The sequence below is a fragment of the Ictidomys tridecemlineatus genome, chromosome 7 (assembly GCF_052094955.1).
Source record: "Ictidomys tridecemlineatus isolate mIctTri1 chromosome 7, mIctTri1.hap1, whole genome shotgun sequence".
NCBI classification, from domain to species: Eukaryota; Metazoa; Chordata; class Mammalia; order Rodentia; family Sciuridae; genus Ictidomys; species Ictidomys tridecemlineatus.
In genome coordinates, this window is record NC_135483.1 from 160673506 (window position 1) to 160693858 (window position 20353).

The window sequence follows — 20353 nt, forward strand, 5'->3', positions numbered from 1 at the left end:
AAAGGTATCTAGCATTGTCTTGAAATAATATTTTCTTTCACTGAAGAATAAGTTTTTGAGCCCCCAACCTTATATGTGTATTATTTATAATATAATCAACTCTTAATTAATTGGAGCAATGGAATATTCTTTAGAGGGCATGAGAGACAATTTGAATTTGAATAACCTTTCTGAACAACTTTAACATTTGTTGAAAAATCAACAATTTCACTTCCAAGGATTAAAAAAAAAATTGTTTCTAAGCAAATAAGCAGAGATAAAAATAAAGATTTAGCTACAAAAATGTTCACTGCATTTTTTTAAGTGTAATATCCTAAATTAGGGACTTGGACAATTATCATAAAATTATAGAATCAAATACTATGATAGCCTTAAAATCACCTTGTAGCAGAACAAAATAGGAAAATGTCTATAGTATGTAAATAAGAAAGTAGGAAGATATTTGCAAGTAAAAAGAAAAATACAGATTACAAAATATGCTCCCAATTTTATGAAAAGTAATGTTTTTATATATGGACAGTTTACTGTCTGAGCTGAATTTGATGAGAGTACAAATGACAAAAAGCTGTATTTTCTTCTAACTATTTCCTTTAATCACATCAAGTTTCTGTTCCATGCCTCTTGATATTTTTAATAAATCTCTCAGCTTTCTGTACATTTTTAGTTACTTTTTAAAAATATGGGGCCAAATCAACCCCGTGGTTTAACTCTCAGTGAGAACTTCTCCCTGCCTCCCTCTTAGATATTCCCGTATGCATATAAACATGAACCTGAGATGGGAGAGGGACTAGGGGTAGCACCTTTCTCCTACTCCTCCTCAGATTGTGTTAAACCACTCAAATTTGGGGCATTATCTGTTTTAGCAACTGGAATCATCTTAACACAAAACAGAAATCATTCAGGAAAAAAAAATCAATCATTACTACATAGTAATCTTTCAGACATAAAGTAATTTAGAAAATTAAATAGCAAGTGTAATTAAAATATATTTTTCAAGGAATGCAGTTTTCATCCTGAAAAAGCTCTAGTTATCAAAATGGGACATGGGACAATTTTTAGTGATATAAAATGGCATCAGCATCTTAGTATCTGATACCAGCAGCCCAACCACCGAAGCAAAAAAAAGAAAAAGAAAACCCACAGAATATTATATGTTGAATGAATTTTCTAAAAAGCCAATTACTCAAAAATTCTCTGTGGTTCAAATAAAGTATTTGAGGAGTTTTAAAATTTTTTTTTAATTTTTTAAATTGTTTAAGCCTACTACTCTAAGAGTAGCATTCTTAAGACTATTATTTATATACCTTTAAATATGTAGATTTTAATAATACTTACAGTTATATAGACACTCTTTCCTGTTCCTGTTGGTCCTACAAATATTGAAGGCTTTTGATGAGTGGTCAACAAATCCATTAATGCAGAGTATCGAATAGTATCCACAGTTGGTACAATGATTTCATTAAACATCACATCTTTAGGAATTGGAGGAGCATCTTCTAATTTCTTTACCCATGACTCCCATCTCCCTATTCCCTGTTCATAATAAACAACTGAATAGTAAAAATTATATTACAAAATACTTTTTAAAACTCTGTACTTCCATGACAAACAAATCCTATTATTCAAATACTCATTTTATCCTTTAAAACACTTAACATTCAGTTTACAGTTAAGTTGTATATATAAATTAAGGGGAAAAAAAAGAAGTGGCAATTCTGTGATATTTTTAATGCCTTAAAATCACTGCTTACGCTAACCCAATGATCAATTATTATAGACAAACATCAGATTCTTTAAGGGCATTGAGAAAATTCAACTAATCAATGCATTAAAAAGTAAAGAATTTTATTCAATGTTAATAATTAAATATTTTTTTGCTCCCTAGAAGATAAACTATATAATGCTTGTTTTTTTTAATAATGATAAAACATCAGCTTCACAATTCAGGCAAGATTTATTGTTATAAGAATTACAATTATAAAATAATATACTCAACATAATATACTTGGTTGTTTGTAAGTGTGCAGTTCAGTATTATTAACTATATTCATATTCTAGTGTACCAGATCTATAGAATGTTAGATTTGTGATTATTATGAATTAACATGCTGTATCTTTGTATCCAATTAGATTGTGAACTAAAGTTTTAACTTTCTATGACAGTATTTATAATAAAAAGTTTTGAGCTGGGTGCTTGCCTGTAATCCCAGCAGTTCAGGAGGCTGAGGCAAGAGGACTGTGAGTTCAAAGCTAGCCTCAGAAATGGCAAGGTGCAAGCAACTCAGTGAGACCCTAAATAAATAAAATACAAATAGGGTTGGGGATGTGGCTCAGTAGTCAAGTGCTCCTGAGTTCAGTCCCTGGTACTCAAAAATATGTTATTTTTCCATACTACTGCCCCCTCCATTCTTTTTTCTTTTTGGTGGTACTGGGGATGGAACCCAGGACCTTGTACATGCTAGGTAAGCACCCTACCATTGAGCTACATCCCTTTCTACATTCTTTTTTTTTTTCTTTTTTTGGAGGATATTTAGGTTTGAACCCATAAGAACTTAATCACTGAGCCACATGCCCAGCTCTTTTTATTTTACGATGCAGTCTTACTAAGTTGCTTAGGGCCTCACTGAGTTGCTAAGACTGGCTTTGAATTTGAGATCCTCCTGCCTAAGCATCCCAAGTTGCTGGGATCACAGGCATGTGCTACTGTGCTGGGCCCTTTCTCCATTCTTAATATGAAAAAAAAAATCTCAATTTCTAGTCATTAAAAGCACATAAGAATTCAGACCATCCTTTCTCTACATCATCAAATATCCTACAACAAGACTTCCTTAATGGGCCTGCTAGTCCCACACGTGTCCCCACCACTGGGCTTTCACATAGGTCATTCCTCTAGCCTAGAATGTGACACGTCTCTCTTCCAAAGAGTTATGAACTACTGAGGGCAGAATTGTGCATTATTTTCTGACACAAAGCTGTGTATCAAGGCACCAAATTCATATCAGTCTGAAAACTGTATTGCAATTGCTTCTAGAATTGATAAATAATGCCTTTCCCATATTTTAGATAACCTTTCAAACATGTGTTTTGACACCAAATGGTAAAGGAAGACTTAAGAATTAGAAAACTCAGACTACATAGTCAATCAGCAATTATGTGTTCCTGGAATAATGACTTAAGATCTCTGAACCTCAGTTCCCTCATTGGTAGAACTTTCAAAATAATCTCATTCTTCATATTTTACCATGGTGCTGGAAAGCAATATAGAAAAAAAATGAGGAAAGCATAAAAAACTGTCAAGTACCCTGAAAATGGACATTATTAGTAACTTGAAATAAATTCAGTAAAAAAGATAGTATCTGTGCTGAACAGAGTGAAGAATTACTTCTGAGGTGAGCAGGGCAATACATTTCAAAAGCCATAAAATTCAAATGCCTTTTCTAGAAATTCATCTTAAGGAAATAATCAGATGTAAATCATGACTTTATCAAAAAATGTTCAACAAAGCAGTACTTATAAAAGACACTAAAAACAAGAAAAACAGCCCAATGGCCAAAGAATTGGAATAGATGGAGGTCCGTTCATTGGTGGACTGCAGGGTGGTTTTAGAAAGCAAGTTCACTGGAGAAATGTTACTGAGAGGGCAAGGTGTTTTCCTTATTAAATAGAAAAGAAAACTGTGTGATTTCAATTTTACTTAAATGTGTATATATTTCATATATATATTTTAAATACTAAACTTTGTCCTCAGCACAGTATTTGTGGGAGTTTTACTACCCAAGTTTTATTGCGTAGTTCATTTGGGTAGTGTTAAATTTACATTTAACCAGCTGCATTCTTACAGGGCTTAGTGCCTGTAATATTCTAACACACATGAATCTCTAAGAGGTGTCCTTGAATAGTAAGTGTCTGGTGCAGGGTTAGATAATCATAATGCATATTTCTATTTAACGAGTACCACTGACCCATCAGGTGTTATTATTATCACCTTTAATCATTGGGAATAACTACATTCAAGAAAATTAACTATCCCAAGGCTATACAGAAAGTGACTTTATTAGGACTCAAATCCAGATATGCTTGACTTCAGAGCCAGCATAGCTTCCTCTTCTCCACACTGTTAAAGTAAACAGAGAGGAAGAAATGGCCTAGAGTCATTATATGCTGTGTCTTAAAAGAGACATGGCCAGATTGGCAATTTTGCAAAATCTTGCTTCAAAACTCTTACCTCAGTGATAAATCGGTAATCATAAATTGTTTCTTTATCAGGAAATGGGACAGTTAGTGCCTTGGAGGAAGTTTGTTCAATACCACTCAGTAACTTAAACTTAGTTTGAGTTAGCTCTGAAATTGGACCTTGCATTAGTTCTCGAAGAATATTATCAAATTTCAACCGATCATTATCCGAACAAGAAGCACCAACAGACCAGATCAATGAAAACAGAAAAATTCCCTGCATTGGAAAGAAAGAAGACAAAGTGCAAATAAAGAGTAACTTCAATGTGTCCTTGTAGTCAGGTTAATATCTCTGAGAGGAGATCCATGAGGTGATTAAAAATAGCAGGTCATCTAAGGATGTTGTAGTCAGTGGGCTTTTTCTTACTGCATGTCTTATAATTCTTATACATAATACAATGCAAAGTACAAATTTTAGCCATAATGAAACCTGCTCACCTGCCCCTGGGTGTATGCACAGATTGTTTCTCTTGGAAAACTATCCTTCAATTAAAATTTGTTTCAAACATATAAGCTATCATGAGTCTTGTTATTTAGGAAGTTTGGAGAAAGCTGAAGATATTTTTCTATTGCCAGATCTTACCTCAAGCAAAGAGTAAGTTTCTCTATCATTTCTACTTTTTACTTTGGCTTCATCAGCAAAATCACCCATGAAACAGTCTATTAGATTCATTAAGGATCTGACCAAGTTTGCATCTGAAGTAGGAGATAATTCCTGAAAAGTCAGAAAAAGGAGTCTTTCAAACAATTAAAACCAGATAAAATAGCATTGGCTAATTTTTATTGAATTCATTTAATTCTAACAGCCATAGTACTATTATAACTTTTGTCTTATGGTTGGAAATTGAGGCACACACTAATTCATGCCTACAGGAGAGTGTGGCAGCGGAAAATCTCACCTTTAGGTAGTTAGTGCTTTTTAACCTCTCTTACATCAGTTCTCATATTTAAAGAAATGTACTGGTACCTGTTTAATTAATTTAAATCAAAGACAAATTTTATGCTTTATTAATTTTTTAAGTCAGATGCTAAAAAGTATCTTGCAGAGAAGGCAATTAATTTCTATATCTACAATGTTAAATAAATAAAACCCACTTTGGAATATATTTATAAGCCACAACAGTAGATAAGTAAACTCAACCGTATGAAATTCATTTTCAAATCTCAGAGTCTACAAAAACTCTGCTGGAGTGCCATAAATGCCATGCATATTACTTTTTGGTACCTCACCAGGACAATTTATAGTAATTGCAATAACACGCACAGCTCCTAGAACCATTTGGTGTACAGCAAGTTCTCAATAAATATTTGTTGGCTTCCCTCCCAATTCTCTTCCAGCCTTTAGAGTTGCATTACTTCATGGTTAACATAAAAAATTCTCTGAAATCGGCTCTTTGAAGATTAGAAGCTGTTGGCTTCCTATTCGGCAGAGATGGTGGCTGAGTCTCTGGCTAAAGATGGGACTTTTAACTAATGCAACAATAAAATTATAGTTATATATTACTACATATTACTACCAAGTAAATAATGGGCATTCATAATTCCAGTTTCACTTATTTGTAATATCTGAATACTCTGGCAGCACTAGGGAAAAAAAGTCCTGTTACTTGTTTTATTGTGACCCTCAATGCAAACATGGTTAGATGTTTTTGTAACATAATTACATCATATCTCCAATATTTTGTATATAGCCAAACTTATGGCCCAAAGCAGACTACACCCATTTTGTAGCCACATTTATCTTCTAGGTTCTACCCTAAACTGCCCTGTCTCTCCCTACCCTCATGGACTCTTGCCAAGTGTACTCCATGTTCTCAATCTCCAAACCAAAAGACACGAGTCCCTATCCTACCTTCACTGGCTTCCTAGTAGTACCTCACAGTACTGACTACCTCCTTCCTAAATTGTTCTTCTCTCTTCCCTCTCTTTGTCTAAGTCACTTGTGCACCTCAGATTCTATCTTTTGCTTTCTTCTATTTCCCTCCTAGATTTTCCCTTTAGGTAAAATGGCTTTAAACTCCCGGCTACAAATCTGTACATTGAGCCCAACTTCTGCCTGCTGAGGTTTTTTGTTATCTATCCCAATGGCAGAAGAAACATCAGCCTGATTTTCTCTTAAAATTGGGAGCCATCTCGCCACAAAGCCATGAAAATATAATTTTGGCTTTACTACAAATGACTGCAAATTCTGAACTAGCTTGGAATGCCTGCCCGTGCCTTGAACTCACCCATGCCTGGCTTTCCCTGACAGATAGCAGCCCTCTCTAAAACTTTAGTGACACCTCATAAATCTTGGCCTTCCCTGGCCAGATAATGACCCTCTCTGAGGCTCTAATGACCTTCATAAATTCTGATGTCGGGGCCAGCAAAATGTAAACTAGCCTTTGTGTTATGCTCATCAGAGTTTTGTTATCTGTAACCCACCTGTGTAACTTTCTGGGCTATAAAGTTGGGCTGCAAGAAAGATGCAGTGCTGTCTTGTTCCCTCAGTTTTTGGTGGGAGAGGCAACCCGGCCGGTTGAAATAATAAGCTTGCTTTAATTTGATTTTAATTGGAGTCAGTGGTCTTTTCTTTTGTCCTGGTCTAAAAAGCCCTATTTTCCTATATTTGTTACAGAGCCAAAGTTGTTCTAAAAGACTTTTGATTAATAACTCCCATGATCAATAACTCTCAAAGCAGAAAATAAGCATAATTTATAATTTCCAACTGGAGAGAGTTTGGGAGCCTAGATGGTGCTACAACCCTTGGGTAGCAGATTCCCTTCCTCTTTGTCCTTTTACTCCCATCTGCTCTTTCTCCCTTCCCACCCTGCCCGTTAGGGTGTACTGAAGGAAAGAAAAATGGATTCACCCACTTTAAGACCTCTTTACAATCCTTCCACCAGGAATTGGCTTATTTTGGGAAGTTTTGAAAATAAAGTTTATAAAAGTGGAAATTGTACAACATCCCATCAGAAATAAGAGAGAACATTTTGGACTCTTTTTATCCAGACAGGTTTATGTGAACCTTTGAGGTTTTTTTTTTTTTTTTTTTTTTTTAAAGAGAAAAGACAAGCATCAATTATACTGTCTTGAATCTAAGATGGTTTCATTTAAAATGGTTTTGAAGAATAGTTATAAGTTAAAGTTTTTTTAATTTTGATCAGAAAAAATGGTTTAGTCAAACTAGTTAAGATATATTTTTTTATCAACTGGTTAATAACCCATTAAAATTGAAATATTAGAGTGGTTTTTACATTAAAAAATCGAGTGTAAATTTAGTCATGTTTTTGGCTCCTTTGTACATCAACTACATAATTATGACATATGTAGAAAATAATAATTCATTAACTCCTGAAAATGATTATGTAAAATAATGATCATACTTGAAATAAATGTTTGTTTAACATGTCCTCCTCTTGCTAGGTCATAAGCTCCATAAGGGCATTTTGTCTTCTTAATCGTTGTATGTAACAGTATTTGTCACTTGATTATTTTCTCAGTAAATATAATTGTATTACCAAGATTTTTTTAGAAAATTGAAATATTTAACTAACACGAATTTTCTATTTACTTTTTAATTTTTAAACTCCCATTTCTCTTACCTTTGTATGCTTTCTAATAAATTCAACAGAAATAGGGACCATTCTGTCAAATAAGCCTGTTATAAATTCCTTCTCAATAGGACTGACTGTCTCAGGTAAAAGATTCAGCCAAGACAACATCAGTGGTCTCCAACCTAGTATGTGAGGCTCCATGTAAATCATACCACATCTGGAAACCTGGAAAAATAAATTGTTTACCATCAAGGCAGTGCTTACTAAAGAAATATCATTACCATGTACAGGTATGCTGTGGTATGACAGGAGCCAATTAGTTGAGAGGCAAAGTGGTTAAAGACAAAGAACTTTAAGATAAGCTAGCAGATTAGGAGATGACACACACAAAATCGTCAGGGGAGGCTGATTTAGGTGCAGCTGACATAGGAGACGGGTAATCACAAACAGGTAAGCACTTTCTCACACGTGCAGGTTTTCTTGGCTCATTGTTTCCTCAGGTTGTTCTTATCACTCATTATTTTGCCCCAAGCAATTCCTGACACATTATGCAATGGACCAGCTAAAGGGGTAGCTGCTCTTGCTGATCACCAAACTCATGGCAATCAAAGAAAACATACTTCACCTGATTACTGTGTAAGACAAAGGTCAGGTGAGTTTAACCAGGGATCCCAGCATGAAATCTGGTCTCCAGGCATGGCTTCTATAAGTTGTTCATCTGTTTCTTTAACATTCAGAAAGTCTTGTGGGGAATAGGGGCTTATTTTTAATTTTTATAATTTCATGATCTTAATTTTCATGTATAATTTACCAAATGATTTCCAACAAAAGAGGAAAACATCTTAACCATTACATTTGTCAAGGTATGTCAACAAATATGACTATTTTTTTGAGTATCAGAGATCAAAGCCAGGTAAGATAGCACAAGCCTACAATCACAGCTATTCGGGGGACTGATGTATGAGGATTCCAAGTTCAAAGTCAGACTGGGCAACTTAGAAAGACTCTGTCTCAAAATAAAATTTTAAAAAGGGCTGGGATGTAGCTCTCCGTGGTAGAATACTTGCCTAGCATATATGAGGCCTTGGGACAACACCAGGACTGAGGGCAAATGAATTACAGATCACTCTTAGAATAAATTCTAATATCTTTCATTTAAAGTCAAAGCTACTACATAAACAAAACCTAACATTTTGCAACTTATAAGCAGATTTGAAAATTGAGAACTTACAGTAGCAGGAGAAGCAACTTCTAGATCCATGGGTTCAAAAATAAGATTCATTTGTGGTGACATTTGAATAATCTCCCCACTCATCAGACATAACTTTTTGTTGTCATCCAGCACAGTGTTCATATTCTCAATCCATACTGCATCTACTGGTCCATCAAAAATTAACCATTTTCTATCTGGAGTCTATTGTATATACATAGGGAATAAAAGGCAAAAATTTAATAAAGGAATAATTCAATAATGCTACTTCAAATTTCAAAAATAAAACTCAAAGAATTAATTTTACCATGAAAATATAAAGGTGCCCTTTGAAAAGTGCACAACGTGTGTATGTGTGTGTGTGTGTGTGTATTCTATACATACATAAATGAAGAAGCCTATATATGTCATGAACAACACAGGAATATAACATTTTTTTCATAAGATTCAATCTCTTCAATGTTTCTGAACTCAAACACATATATACACATATAAAAATATATAAACACATATATGTATATATGCCTTGGAAAATATTAGAAGAAAAAATGTACTTGCCAGGGAAAACAGAATTTTCATTCAGATATGTCAGTTCTAAGAAACTTACAGATTGCTTTTGCTTTTAGCATGAATTCTACTAACATAACTTCATATAGACTAATTACTTTTGTTGCTAAGCCAAACTTTTTTCTCTCTCTCTTGAATGAATTCAGACATATACACATATATCCAAAAGCCTCTTGAGGTAAACTTTCTCATATAGGATAAGGTATTAAAATCAATATAACATTCAAAGTTCAACAGTCATTTAATAAATATAAAAACATTGATACATTGTCCAGAATATAATAAATGCTCAACAAATATGAAAGAGTATCCAGGCATTAGCTAGAGAGTGCAAAGACAGATTCTCCTTCCCAGATTCTATAATGCTGCCTCTTGGTGTATGCACATGATGCCTTGGTTTGCCTTCAGCAAATGCTGAGTTCAAGTTGAAGTGATGAAGGATTTGAGTCTATCCTGACACATTCTCAGACCCTGTGGCTAACTCATTAATCTAATGGATTAATGGACAATGGATGTTTCTCAGGCTCAAACTCAAATACCCATACTCAAAGGCTAGTTCTGGACGTGTCCCAGGATGGAAGCAAAAGTCATACCTCAGTAACAAGCTTGAAATAAAATTTCTCTTGAGCTGTGGGTTTCCCATGCCTGTTAACTCTCAGTCTGGGAAACTTCCCCTTGAGCTTCACACTATCTGAAAGACTTTGCTTTTTATTTGATTCTTCTTCTTAGAAGCTGTGTAACTTTGGGTAAACTACTTAAGCTTGCTGAAACTCAATATATATGGGACATAGCTTCCTGAAAAATGCAATGTAACTGAATTGAGATAGCTCATGACTATTTCTGTGTAAAGAATGTAATTGCATACATTACTTAGAGAGACTCCACATGCTATTCTGGGCCAGAGGGTGTTCCCATGGCAAGAAAGGACCTACAGAGTGACATCAATGATCTTAGATCACTGCCTGCTACACCTGTGCTTCATGATTACTTTTATCTTTGAAATTACTAGGAAAGCTTAATACTGAGCAGGATCTCTGCCTCAGGACATTCAATCCTTATGCTACTCAAGGTCCAAGGTCTTTCTGCCAAAAGGGCAGAGCTGAGATTTCTGTTATTAGACCGATTTGTGAGGCATGCATAATTCACCAGATCCTTGTATGGTAAAAAGCACCAAATTTAGCACATATGATAGAGTAAAGAAAACAATGACTTGGTAAATAAATAGATGTCCCTAGTCTAGATTCCTTTTTCTTTACCACCAGCCTTATCAAGCTGTGCTCATATAATTACACTCTATAGATAACCTGCTAAAATCTGGCAACCAAGTTAACACTTACTGGTCTGTGGACTTTTCTAGATGGGTCATCTAGCTTGTGAAAGAGAATTACAAATACCTTGACTCTGTGTTTTTCTCCTGCCTTCTCTAACACCTCAGGACAAAGGCATTTTTTGCAGATGCTGACACTGTTCTTCACAGGAACACTGAGACCATATAGTAATGTATCTTAAATAAATATCTAAGTATCTTAAGCTAGAAATAAAACTGTCTGAAATAACTGGAAAAAAATCAGAAATTAGTCAGAAGAAGATATTATGGCCTTTAAAAAATATGCATACAAAAGTGTTAGTACTTACAGGTGAAGCAGCAAATGCTCTGAAACTGACAGCGAGGATTCCATCAGACCACTCATGGGACACTAAATCAAACTGTCCATACAGCTGACCCATGGTGACAGATTTAGGATTTAAAACAGTTATTTGAACCTTGTTTTCTTCCATTAGCCCCTTAATACAAAAAATCAATATTTATTTATTTTGAAGAATACTGTCTTAATCATAGAAAAATTCTAAGAAATCTACAAATAAACTTACCAGAGGTGAGGAGTAAATTTAACAAGGCTTTAGTAAACAAGGTCAAGGTATAAAAATCAATTATATTATCTTTATAATGGCAATGAACTATTGAAATATAAAAATTTTAAGTCTCATTTGTAATAGTATTTAAAAGTTCAAAAATACATAGAAGGAAATTAGTAAATGTTGTACAAGATCTAAAACTACAAAACAGGAGTTAGTTGGTAATTTTTTTGGTAAAGAATTACATAATAAATATTACAGGCTTTCCAGGTTTCATATTTTCTTTTTATTTTTTTGTGTGTGTCTTAATAGATTAAAAAAAAACATTAACACCACTCCAAGTTTATTGACATTACAAAAACAAGCTTAGGGCAGAATTTAGCTCCAGGATTGTAACTTGCTGACTCTTACTACAAAGAGAAACTCTCTTGTTCTCTGAGAAAAAAATAAAAAGATGTATAGATACAGAAATATGTATTTCTTGTGGTGTGTAAAACTTTCTCTTATTATTAACATCTTACATTGGTGTGGTACAGTGTTAAAATTCATGAATTTATATTTACACATTATTATTTTTATTAATCCCATTTTTAAAATTTTTTGTTTTAATTACTTATACACAACAGTAGTATTCTACGCGTTATTAACTAATGTCTTTAATTTTAAGATTTATTCTTTGTGTTGTATAATTCTATGGGTTTTAATATAACCATAATGTCTTATAGCCACCATTATAGTATTATATAGAATAATTTCACTATCCTAAAATTCCCTGTGCTCCACTTATTTACAATAATTTTTTATATATGAAACAACATGGCAAGTTCAGTTTTATCCAATACAGCCAGAAGTTGGGACACAAACTACCAAATTTTGTGGAAACTACCAAGAGGATGCAGACCTACTAATCTTAAATGAGAGAACAGGCTCAAGTTCTTTGCTTTTTCCTCTGTACCCAGGAATTGTTTAACAATGGAACTTCCTAAATTCAGAACTATTTGAAAGCTCTATAATCTTCTTATTTTAAATTAACATGTATTAACTATACAAATCAATGGGTTTCACTATGATATTTCCACACACAAGTATATTGTGCTTTGATCATGTCCACCCTTCTTTATACCTTTTCTAATAGCATTATCTACAGTAGCCAAAATATGGAGTCAGCCTATGTGCTCATCAATAGATCAATGGTTAAAGAAAATATTATATATATATATATTTAATGTGGTATTAGCTATGAAGAAGTAAATTATGTCATTTGCAGGAAAATGGATGGAAATAGAGGATATCATGTTAAGCAAAATAAGCCAGACACAGAAAGACAAGTGTGCCATGTTTTCTTTCATATGTGGAAACAAACAAACAAAAGACCTGAATGTAAAAGAGAGATATTATTAGGGAAGGGAACTGGAGGAGAGGGGAAAGACGGGGCTAAAAAGGTTAGAAGAAAAGGTAGACATGATCAAAGCCATTGTACATGCATGTATGAAAATGTCACAATGAAATCCATTAAGTTGTACATTAATTTACATTATTCATTACAATAATAAAAATCTGAAAAATAGGAATTTTGTATGCACAAGTGTATATGTCATATATACACACACATATATACTCCCTTTGTTAAATTAATTTCACCAGCAGCCCTATCAGAAGTTTTCATTACAAATCTAACTTTCTAGAAAATAAAAATTCTCTTAAAATAATTAAAGGAAAACCTAAATATTTTTCTGTTTTTTAGATTCTTTTCTACAATTAACATGTATTATCTTACAATTAAAAAATAAACAAAAGTTTAAAAGGCAATTTTGTGGGGCTGGGGCTGGGGCTCAGAGGTAGTGCACTTGCTTGGCATGGGTGAGGCATTGGGTTCGATTCTCAGCACCACATATTAATAAATAAAATAAAGGTCTGTCAACAACTAAAAAAATAAAAAATAAAATAAAATAAAAGGCAAATTTGTGGCATACTCTTTATAGGATGAACTTCCTACTTGCTTCACCTTACTTTTCTAATTTTATTTTCTCTTTGACTCATTTTCCTCATGATTTTAAGCTGTATGTGAAGAGTGTTTTTTAAAATGATTTAAGCTTATTATAAGTAAATAAATGCATTAATAACACATACCTTCTCACATATGTCATTCAGTGCCCCAGCTAAGACACGGTATGCACTAGTTTTTCCTCCAAATGGTTCTCCAACAATCATAAAACCATGTCGTACAATCATCATTTCATATATTTGCAGAATCTTCTCAGAAAAGAAGTCAGTCATTTGTAAATTCATGGAGGCACAATTATCTTGAATAGCTGCCAGCAAATCATTATAATCTGGTTTTGGTAATTTCACCCCAGGAAACAAATCTGAAGTAATTCCCTGATGACAGATGATTTGGAAAATTTATATTTTAGACATTTATATTAAATATACATAATATTAGTTAAAATATGAATATAATACATATTTAGTTTAGTGGAAAAAAGATCTTTTAAGTAAAAATAGTTCAAAATTGCGTGTTTTCTTCTAAAAATTTTATAGCTTGAGGTTACATATATATATTTTTAGTTGTTGATGGACCTTTATTTTATTCATTTATTTATATGTGGTGCTGAAAATTGAACCCAGTGCCTAACACATGTGAAACAAGCACCCTATTACTGAGCCACAACCCCAGCCCGAGGTTTTGTATTTAGTTTTACAACGTTTTAAAGTAGAAAGTTGAAGTACTCATACTATGTGATTTTGAGGTTTATTATGAAGACTGCCATGTTGGTAAAAAGTAATAAATATATCCATAGAACAGGAAAAAGAAGTCCAGAAATAGATTTACACTTACATAAACAACTGATTCCCAACAAAGATACAAAGGCAATTCATTAGAGAAGAATCTTTTCAACAAAGGGTATGAGAACAACTAGTTATGGCAAAACAATTAACTTTGATCCATATCTCATACATATATAAATATTAGAAGTATTTTACAGAATGCATTGTGTAGGCATCACTTATTCTCTTGAAGTTGTAGATTGAGAAGTGTCCTCCACAAATTTCAGGTCCACTGAGAACCTCAAAATGTGACCTTATGTGAAAATAGGGTCTTGCAGACAAAATTAGTTATGATTATGTCATACTGGCTTAGGGAATCCCCTAAATCCAGTGAGTGGCATCTACATGAGAGAAAAGAGAGAGAGGTTCAGATGGGGGGAAGAAAGTCACGTAAATATAGAGGTAGAGCCTAGAGGGAAGCAGTCACAAGCCAGGAAGCAGGAAGGGTTACAGGGAGCTGCCAGAGGCTAGGAAGAGGCAAGGAAGAACTCTTCTCGGAGCCTTCAACAGGAACATGGCCTCCCAACACCTTGATTTCAGATCTAGTCTTTGAAACTTCAAGAGAGTAAGTGATGCCTTCTGCTTCAAGTTTGTGTTTGTCATGGAAACCCTGGGAAATGAATACAATCACATAATGTATGATTATAAAGAATTACAGTTTTATTTTGTATATTTTCATAGATAGTTTTAATTACAAGGTCAAAGAAACTTATTTTTTATAAACTGGTAAGGTTATTTTATCACAACTCATGTGAGAAGTATGACTATTCTTTTTACTTTGAAGGTAAAATTGAAATTTCAGTGGTGTTTAATATAAAAGCATATACACTATGCTATTTATGATACCAGTTAAATTGCCCCTACATTTATTTAGATACTATTATGAAAAAAATTTCATCCCAATTCATCAGAGCAATAAATTTCCTTGGGGGGAAAAATGACAACACAGCAAAGTGTTAAGAGTGCACTGCATCCTGACTGTGGTTAGAATCCCTGTTCCACGAGTACTTGCCATAAATACAAGTTACTTATCATCACTGTGCCTCAGTTACATCACCTATACAACAGGGCTCATGATAGCACTTGTCCTCTTGAGTCACTCTAGTATTAAAATAATTACACTTTGTAAAGCAATTAAAATAGTACCTGGTTCAGCATGGGGCTCTACTCAGTGGTAGAGTACATACGAGCATGTGGGAGGCCTAGGGTTTATTCTCAGCATCACACACACATGTATTCACAAATGGTACCTGCTCTATATTAGGGCCATAGTGTTTGCTAAATAAAAAGATAGAAATCTTTTCACATTGTTCAGCTGGTTATGCATACACCTGAAAGAAGCAGAATCTTTTTTGGTATTCAGTACCTTCCAACCCAAACTCCCATGTTCCTGCCAGTTAGAGAGTTGGGAATGTATGGAGGTGTCCTTCTGCTTGTCACTATGAGATAAGTCTATAGAGATCTGAGGGGTAATGTCTTGCAGTGCTTGGGGACAGTAGTGCACAACAAGAAATTGTCCCAGTTGGAAATGTCAAGTGTGTTCCATTTGAGAAACATGCTTAATACATGTTTACTGAATGAATAAACAATAGCATAAGAATACATTTAGTGAGGTGTTGTTTCCACATTCTGAAAATAAATATATCTTTGTTCTTGGAAAATCTGTACAATGCACTAGTACCAAGGAAACTGAGGAAGAACTTCAGGAAGAAAATTTGAAATATTTTCTTATTGATTTGTTTCATAAAATATTTGTACCACCAACTCTAAATACTAAGGAAAGCTCCTCTCAGAAAATTTTGAAACCTAGTTGCCATGCACTGCTAATGACACTGGGCCCCACTAGTGGCAGCATCTCCCCTTCTCCATGAAAGCCATAGTATCTTCAGTCTTTACATGCTGAAAGCTAAATGTCTGTCCTGCAAGTAGTGCAAGACAGGACGTCTGACATTTATAAGCAGCCACTGCTCCCTTGACTATTCTACCTGAAATGGGGAAGAGAAAAAGAATGACACCAAATGATATTAGGGAAATGTAACCATTATCTTTAATCATCTAATACTTCCTCCTCTCAGCTGCTCATCAGTTGATCTTAAAATATAAGATGATTATCAAACTTGGTTCTTATTTAAAATAATCTGGAAAAAATTTATAAAAGTCATCTCATTGTTTTAAAAAATTAAGCTTATCTGTTTTATTTCTTCAGTCACTAACTGAATGAATATTTACTGAGTATCTATTCTGTGCTTAGAATTCAGTGATGTATTAGGCAAATTACACTTCTTCACAGAGTCTGAGCCTACATTCGTGTGGAATTTATAAGGAAACATTTTTAAAATTTTGCTTGCTCATTATATTCTGTAGTGGGAAAAAAGCACTATTTTAAAAAATATCAAGTTTCTGAAAGTTATCCAAAGCAACAAAGCTAGAGAAAATATCTCAAGTAAAATAAGGAATGATCTACATTTCTCTATAACACGTCATTGTATTTTATAGTGGAATTTTCTTACAAGGACTTTACAAATTTAGACGTTTGATAAATAGTACATTATTATAAGAGTTTTGACACATAGGAATAATAATTGTTCTTACCTCAAAGAGTGGTAAATCATGGGACAAAAATTTTGGCAGATTTACATCAATAATAGATCTAAGCAGCAAAATTTCTTCATTTTCATTTGGATATTTCAGCTAAAAGAAAAGATATTTATGAAGATATCTGCATCTGCTAAATACACTCTTTTGGTGTTCATACACATACAAATACACAGGCCCTATGTACAATTTAAACAAATGCAAAAAGGTTACTTTCATTTGTTTTGATATTGTTGGATTAATTATGTATGCCAACATTTCTGTTTGTTAAATGTTTTACTAGTGTATTTTAAAAACCTAGGTTTAACTAGATTTTCAGACATACTAGGTAAGAAGCCATTGACCATGAATTCAATATAATTCTGGAGTCGCCATTACCTATATATTAGGTAGAGCTCACATTTAAGACAGGCAGTAGGTGAAAATCACTACAAGTGGGCATTTTGGAAAAAAGCAATGTATTTAAATTTTAAACACCCAATCATTTCTCATATTTTGATGCCAGGATGTTTTTTTCTAAATTTAGAGTTCTGCATCCTTTTTAAAAAAATTTGTTCTTTTTAGTTACACATGACAATACAATATATTTTGACATCATACATAACATGAAGTATAACTTTCCATTCTTATGTTTATACATGATGTGGAGTTATAAATTATATATTAATATATGAACATAAGAAAGTTATTTCCAATTCATTCTACTGTCTTTTCTATTCCCATGTCCTCTTCCTTCCCCTCATTCCTCTCATCCAATCTGGTGAACCTCCACTCCTCCCTCCCTCCCACCTATTGTGAGTCAGCATCTGCATATAAGAGAACATTTGGCCTTTGGTTTTTTTGGAACTGGCTTATTTAACTTAGCATGATAGCCTTCAGTTCCATCCATTTACCAGCAAATCTTATATTTTCATTTTTCTTTAGGGCTGAGTAATATTCCATTGTGGATATGTATCACATTTTCTTTATCCATTCATCTATTGAGTGGCACTAGGTTGGTTCCATAGCTTAGCTATTGTGAATTGTTCTGCTATGAATATTGATGTGGCCACATCACTATTGTATGTTGATTTTTAAGTCCTTTGAGTATATGCTGAGGAGTAGGATAACTGGGTCAAATGGTGGTTCCATTCCAAGTTTTCTGAGGAATCTTCATACTGCTTTGCAGAGTGGTTGCACCAATTTTGCAGTCCTACCAGCAATGTATAAGTACACCTTTTCTCCCACATTCTCACCAACATTTATTTTTACTTGTATTCTTGATAACTGCCATTCTGACTGGAGTGACATAAAATCTCAGTTTTGTTTTAATTTGAATTTCTCTAATTGCTAGTGATGTTGGACAGTTTTTCATATATTTGTGACCATTTGCATTTCTTCTTCTGTGAAGTGTCTTTTCAGTTCCTTTGCCCATTTAATGATTGGGTTATTCTTTTTTTTCCCTTTGTATTTTTTGAGTTCTTTATATATTATAGAGATTAATGTTCTATCTGAGGTCTGCACCCTTTTTTATTTATTGCAAAAAAAATTGTATCAGTAAAGCATCATCTATTCCATCCAGTTGTGTCATTCATTTTTTTTGAAGGGGATAATGGTCTTCAAAGATACTTACTTGTATAATAATTTAAGTGTGTCATCCTTATAAATTTCCAAGCCCTTCAGTTTTACAAATTTTTCTCATCCACATCCAATTTAAAGTCAATTTTTTTAGCATTTCACCTCTACTGAATCTTTCTTAAACAATAATCTCAGCTTTCATAGAAAGGAAACTTTTCTTCTTTTCATGTTTATATATATCATTGGTTTCTCCACCATGCAATTAAATGACATAATAATAGTAATATGTTCCAACTGGCTTCAAAGATACAAAGCCAGCAAACCGACTCTGGGTAAGGAATGAGGTAAGCTTTTCTGAAAGAAGTGGAAGTGGGAGGGCAGAGAAGTGCAATGCTGCTAGCTGTAGCTCACTGTGCCACATGTGTCAGCCCATAGAGAACGTGGAGATGGCTGGGTAAGGTACTCAGTTGAGGGTGTTTAAGAAAATTTACATTTACTCCAAACCATCTACCCAAAGTTAACTAAGCATCTGACTAAACTCTGAACTTGTTACTCGTGCCTATGATAGCACTCACATAATTAACAGAAATCTAACTCCAGAATTATTTATTCCCAACTCTGATACCATCTCACTCCAAAATTTCTCTGGCCATCATGCTTTTCTTTCTAGAACCCTCTCCTTTTTCTCTAAAATCTTTATACCAAATAAATGTCTTGTTCTTACTATAGTGGCTTCAGTCTTACAAAGTCAAGGCTGTCTGGCTGTCAGGTTCAGCCATCTCTGAATCTCTAGAGCTCCTATTGCCAAAACAAATCCTGGCCATCAGGGTTTTGTCTTTGCTCAATCTAACCACAAATAAATTACGAAGTATCAGATGTCTGTTTTGTTATTTGGGAGACTATTATTTGGAAGCAAATGTTTATTTAAATTGTCTCTTTATATAATAGAAACAAACTTCAAAATATTCAAGCCAAAACATTCAACAATTCTAAATTAGCTTCTACAAAGAATGATAGGATTCATTTTCAGGATTCATTTGCAGCCTAACTCTAATAGCTCAATTCCACAGTCAAGATTTCAGTGATGATACACACCAACAATGCATTATCTCTCCTATTATCTGACCGCATAGTAATATTGACATGCCAGGTTAATACAAATTGTTGCTCCTAGGCACTTTTGTTTATTGCAAAAAACAAAGACTTGAAGTTATGTTAGGCTAATGTGAAATGGTATCACCACTATATATCAGCATTCTCAATAACATTATTATAGAAGATAAAATGCATGCCATTGCTCTTAATCACATAGGATAGATTTTAAAATCTATATCTTTTTCAAATCATGAACAGGAAAATTATGTAAGCTCCAAGGTCACATTGCATATTTTGCTCCTAAATATACCTCTATCTTGCCTTCCTAAAGAACTAACTAATGTACATTTATATTTCACGATCCCACAAAATACTTCTAATCAAGTCTTAAAGTATTTGGGTTTTTCATCTATATATACATGTGTATCTGTGTATATATATTTGTGTGTGTTACTTAGGCCATTTTTAAGTACAAACATTTTATTACAAATTGATCACCACTAGTCCACAGTTGGCTACAATTGGTAATTATATTAAGTGAAGGTGTTTAGGACCTTTTATATATATTTATTAATTATACATTATTTCCTTTAAAGGGGTATATGTTTTATAGACTGAAAGTCTTTAAAAATATTTCTCAGCATCAAGCAATATTATTCCTTGTAGTACCCAGTTTCTTATATCTAAAATTATGAAATAGAACTCAAGTCACTAAGAGTATACGATCTTAGGTTTTAGAAATTATTATAAAATGGCTATAAAAATTTATTTTTCATGTTTACAGAATAACAAATTATTTTAGTACAATAGTTAATTTTTTAGTTAACTCATGAAACCAATTTGTCATTGGAACTCTATTCTATAAAGACACACA

The 20353-nt window shown here is 33.5% G+C and overlaps 1 protein-coding gene across 1 annotated transcript in view; it reads right to left on the reverse strand.

Moving 5' to 3' along the window:
- Window positions 1–20353, reverse strand: part of Dnah7 (dynein axonemal heavy chain 7) — a 293210-nt gene that overhangs the window by 137137 nt on the left and 135720 nt on the right. The window contains exons 29-36 of the mRNA XM_040294623.2: window positions 16825–16923; window positions 13534–13782; window positions 11182–11331; window positions 9001–9183; window positions 7818–7994; window positions 4817–4948; window positions 4226–4450; window positions 1336–1533 (exon numbers count right to left, since the gene is read on the reverse strand). Of these exons, the coding sequence (XP_040150557.2) occupies window positions 1336–1533; window positions 4226–4450; window positions 4817–4948; window positions 7818–7994; window positions 9001–9183; window positions 11182–11331; window positions 13534–13782; window positions 16825–16923 (1413 nt within the window). The remainder of the gene's footprint in view (window positions 1–1335; window positions 1534–4225; window positions 4451–4816; window positions 4949–7817; window positions 7995–9000; window positions 9184–11181; window positions 11332–13533; window positions 13783–16824; window positions 16924–20353) is intronic.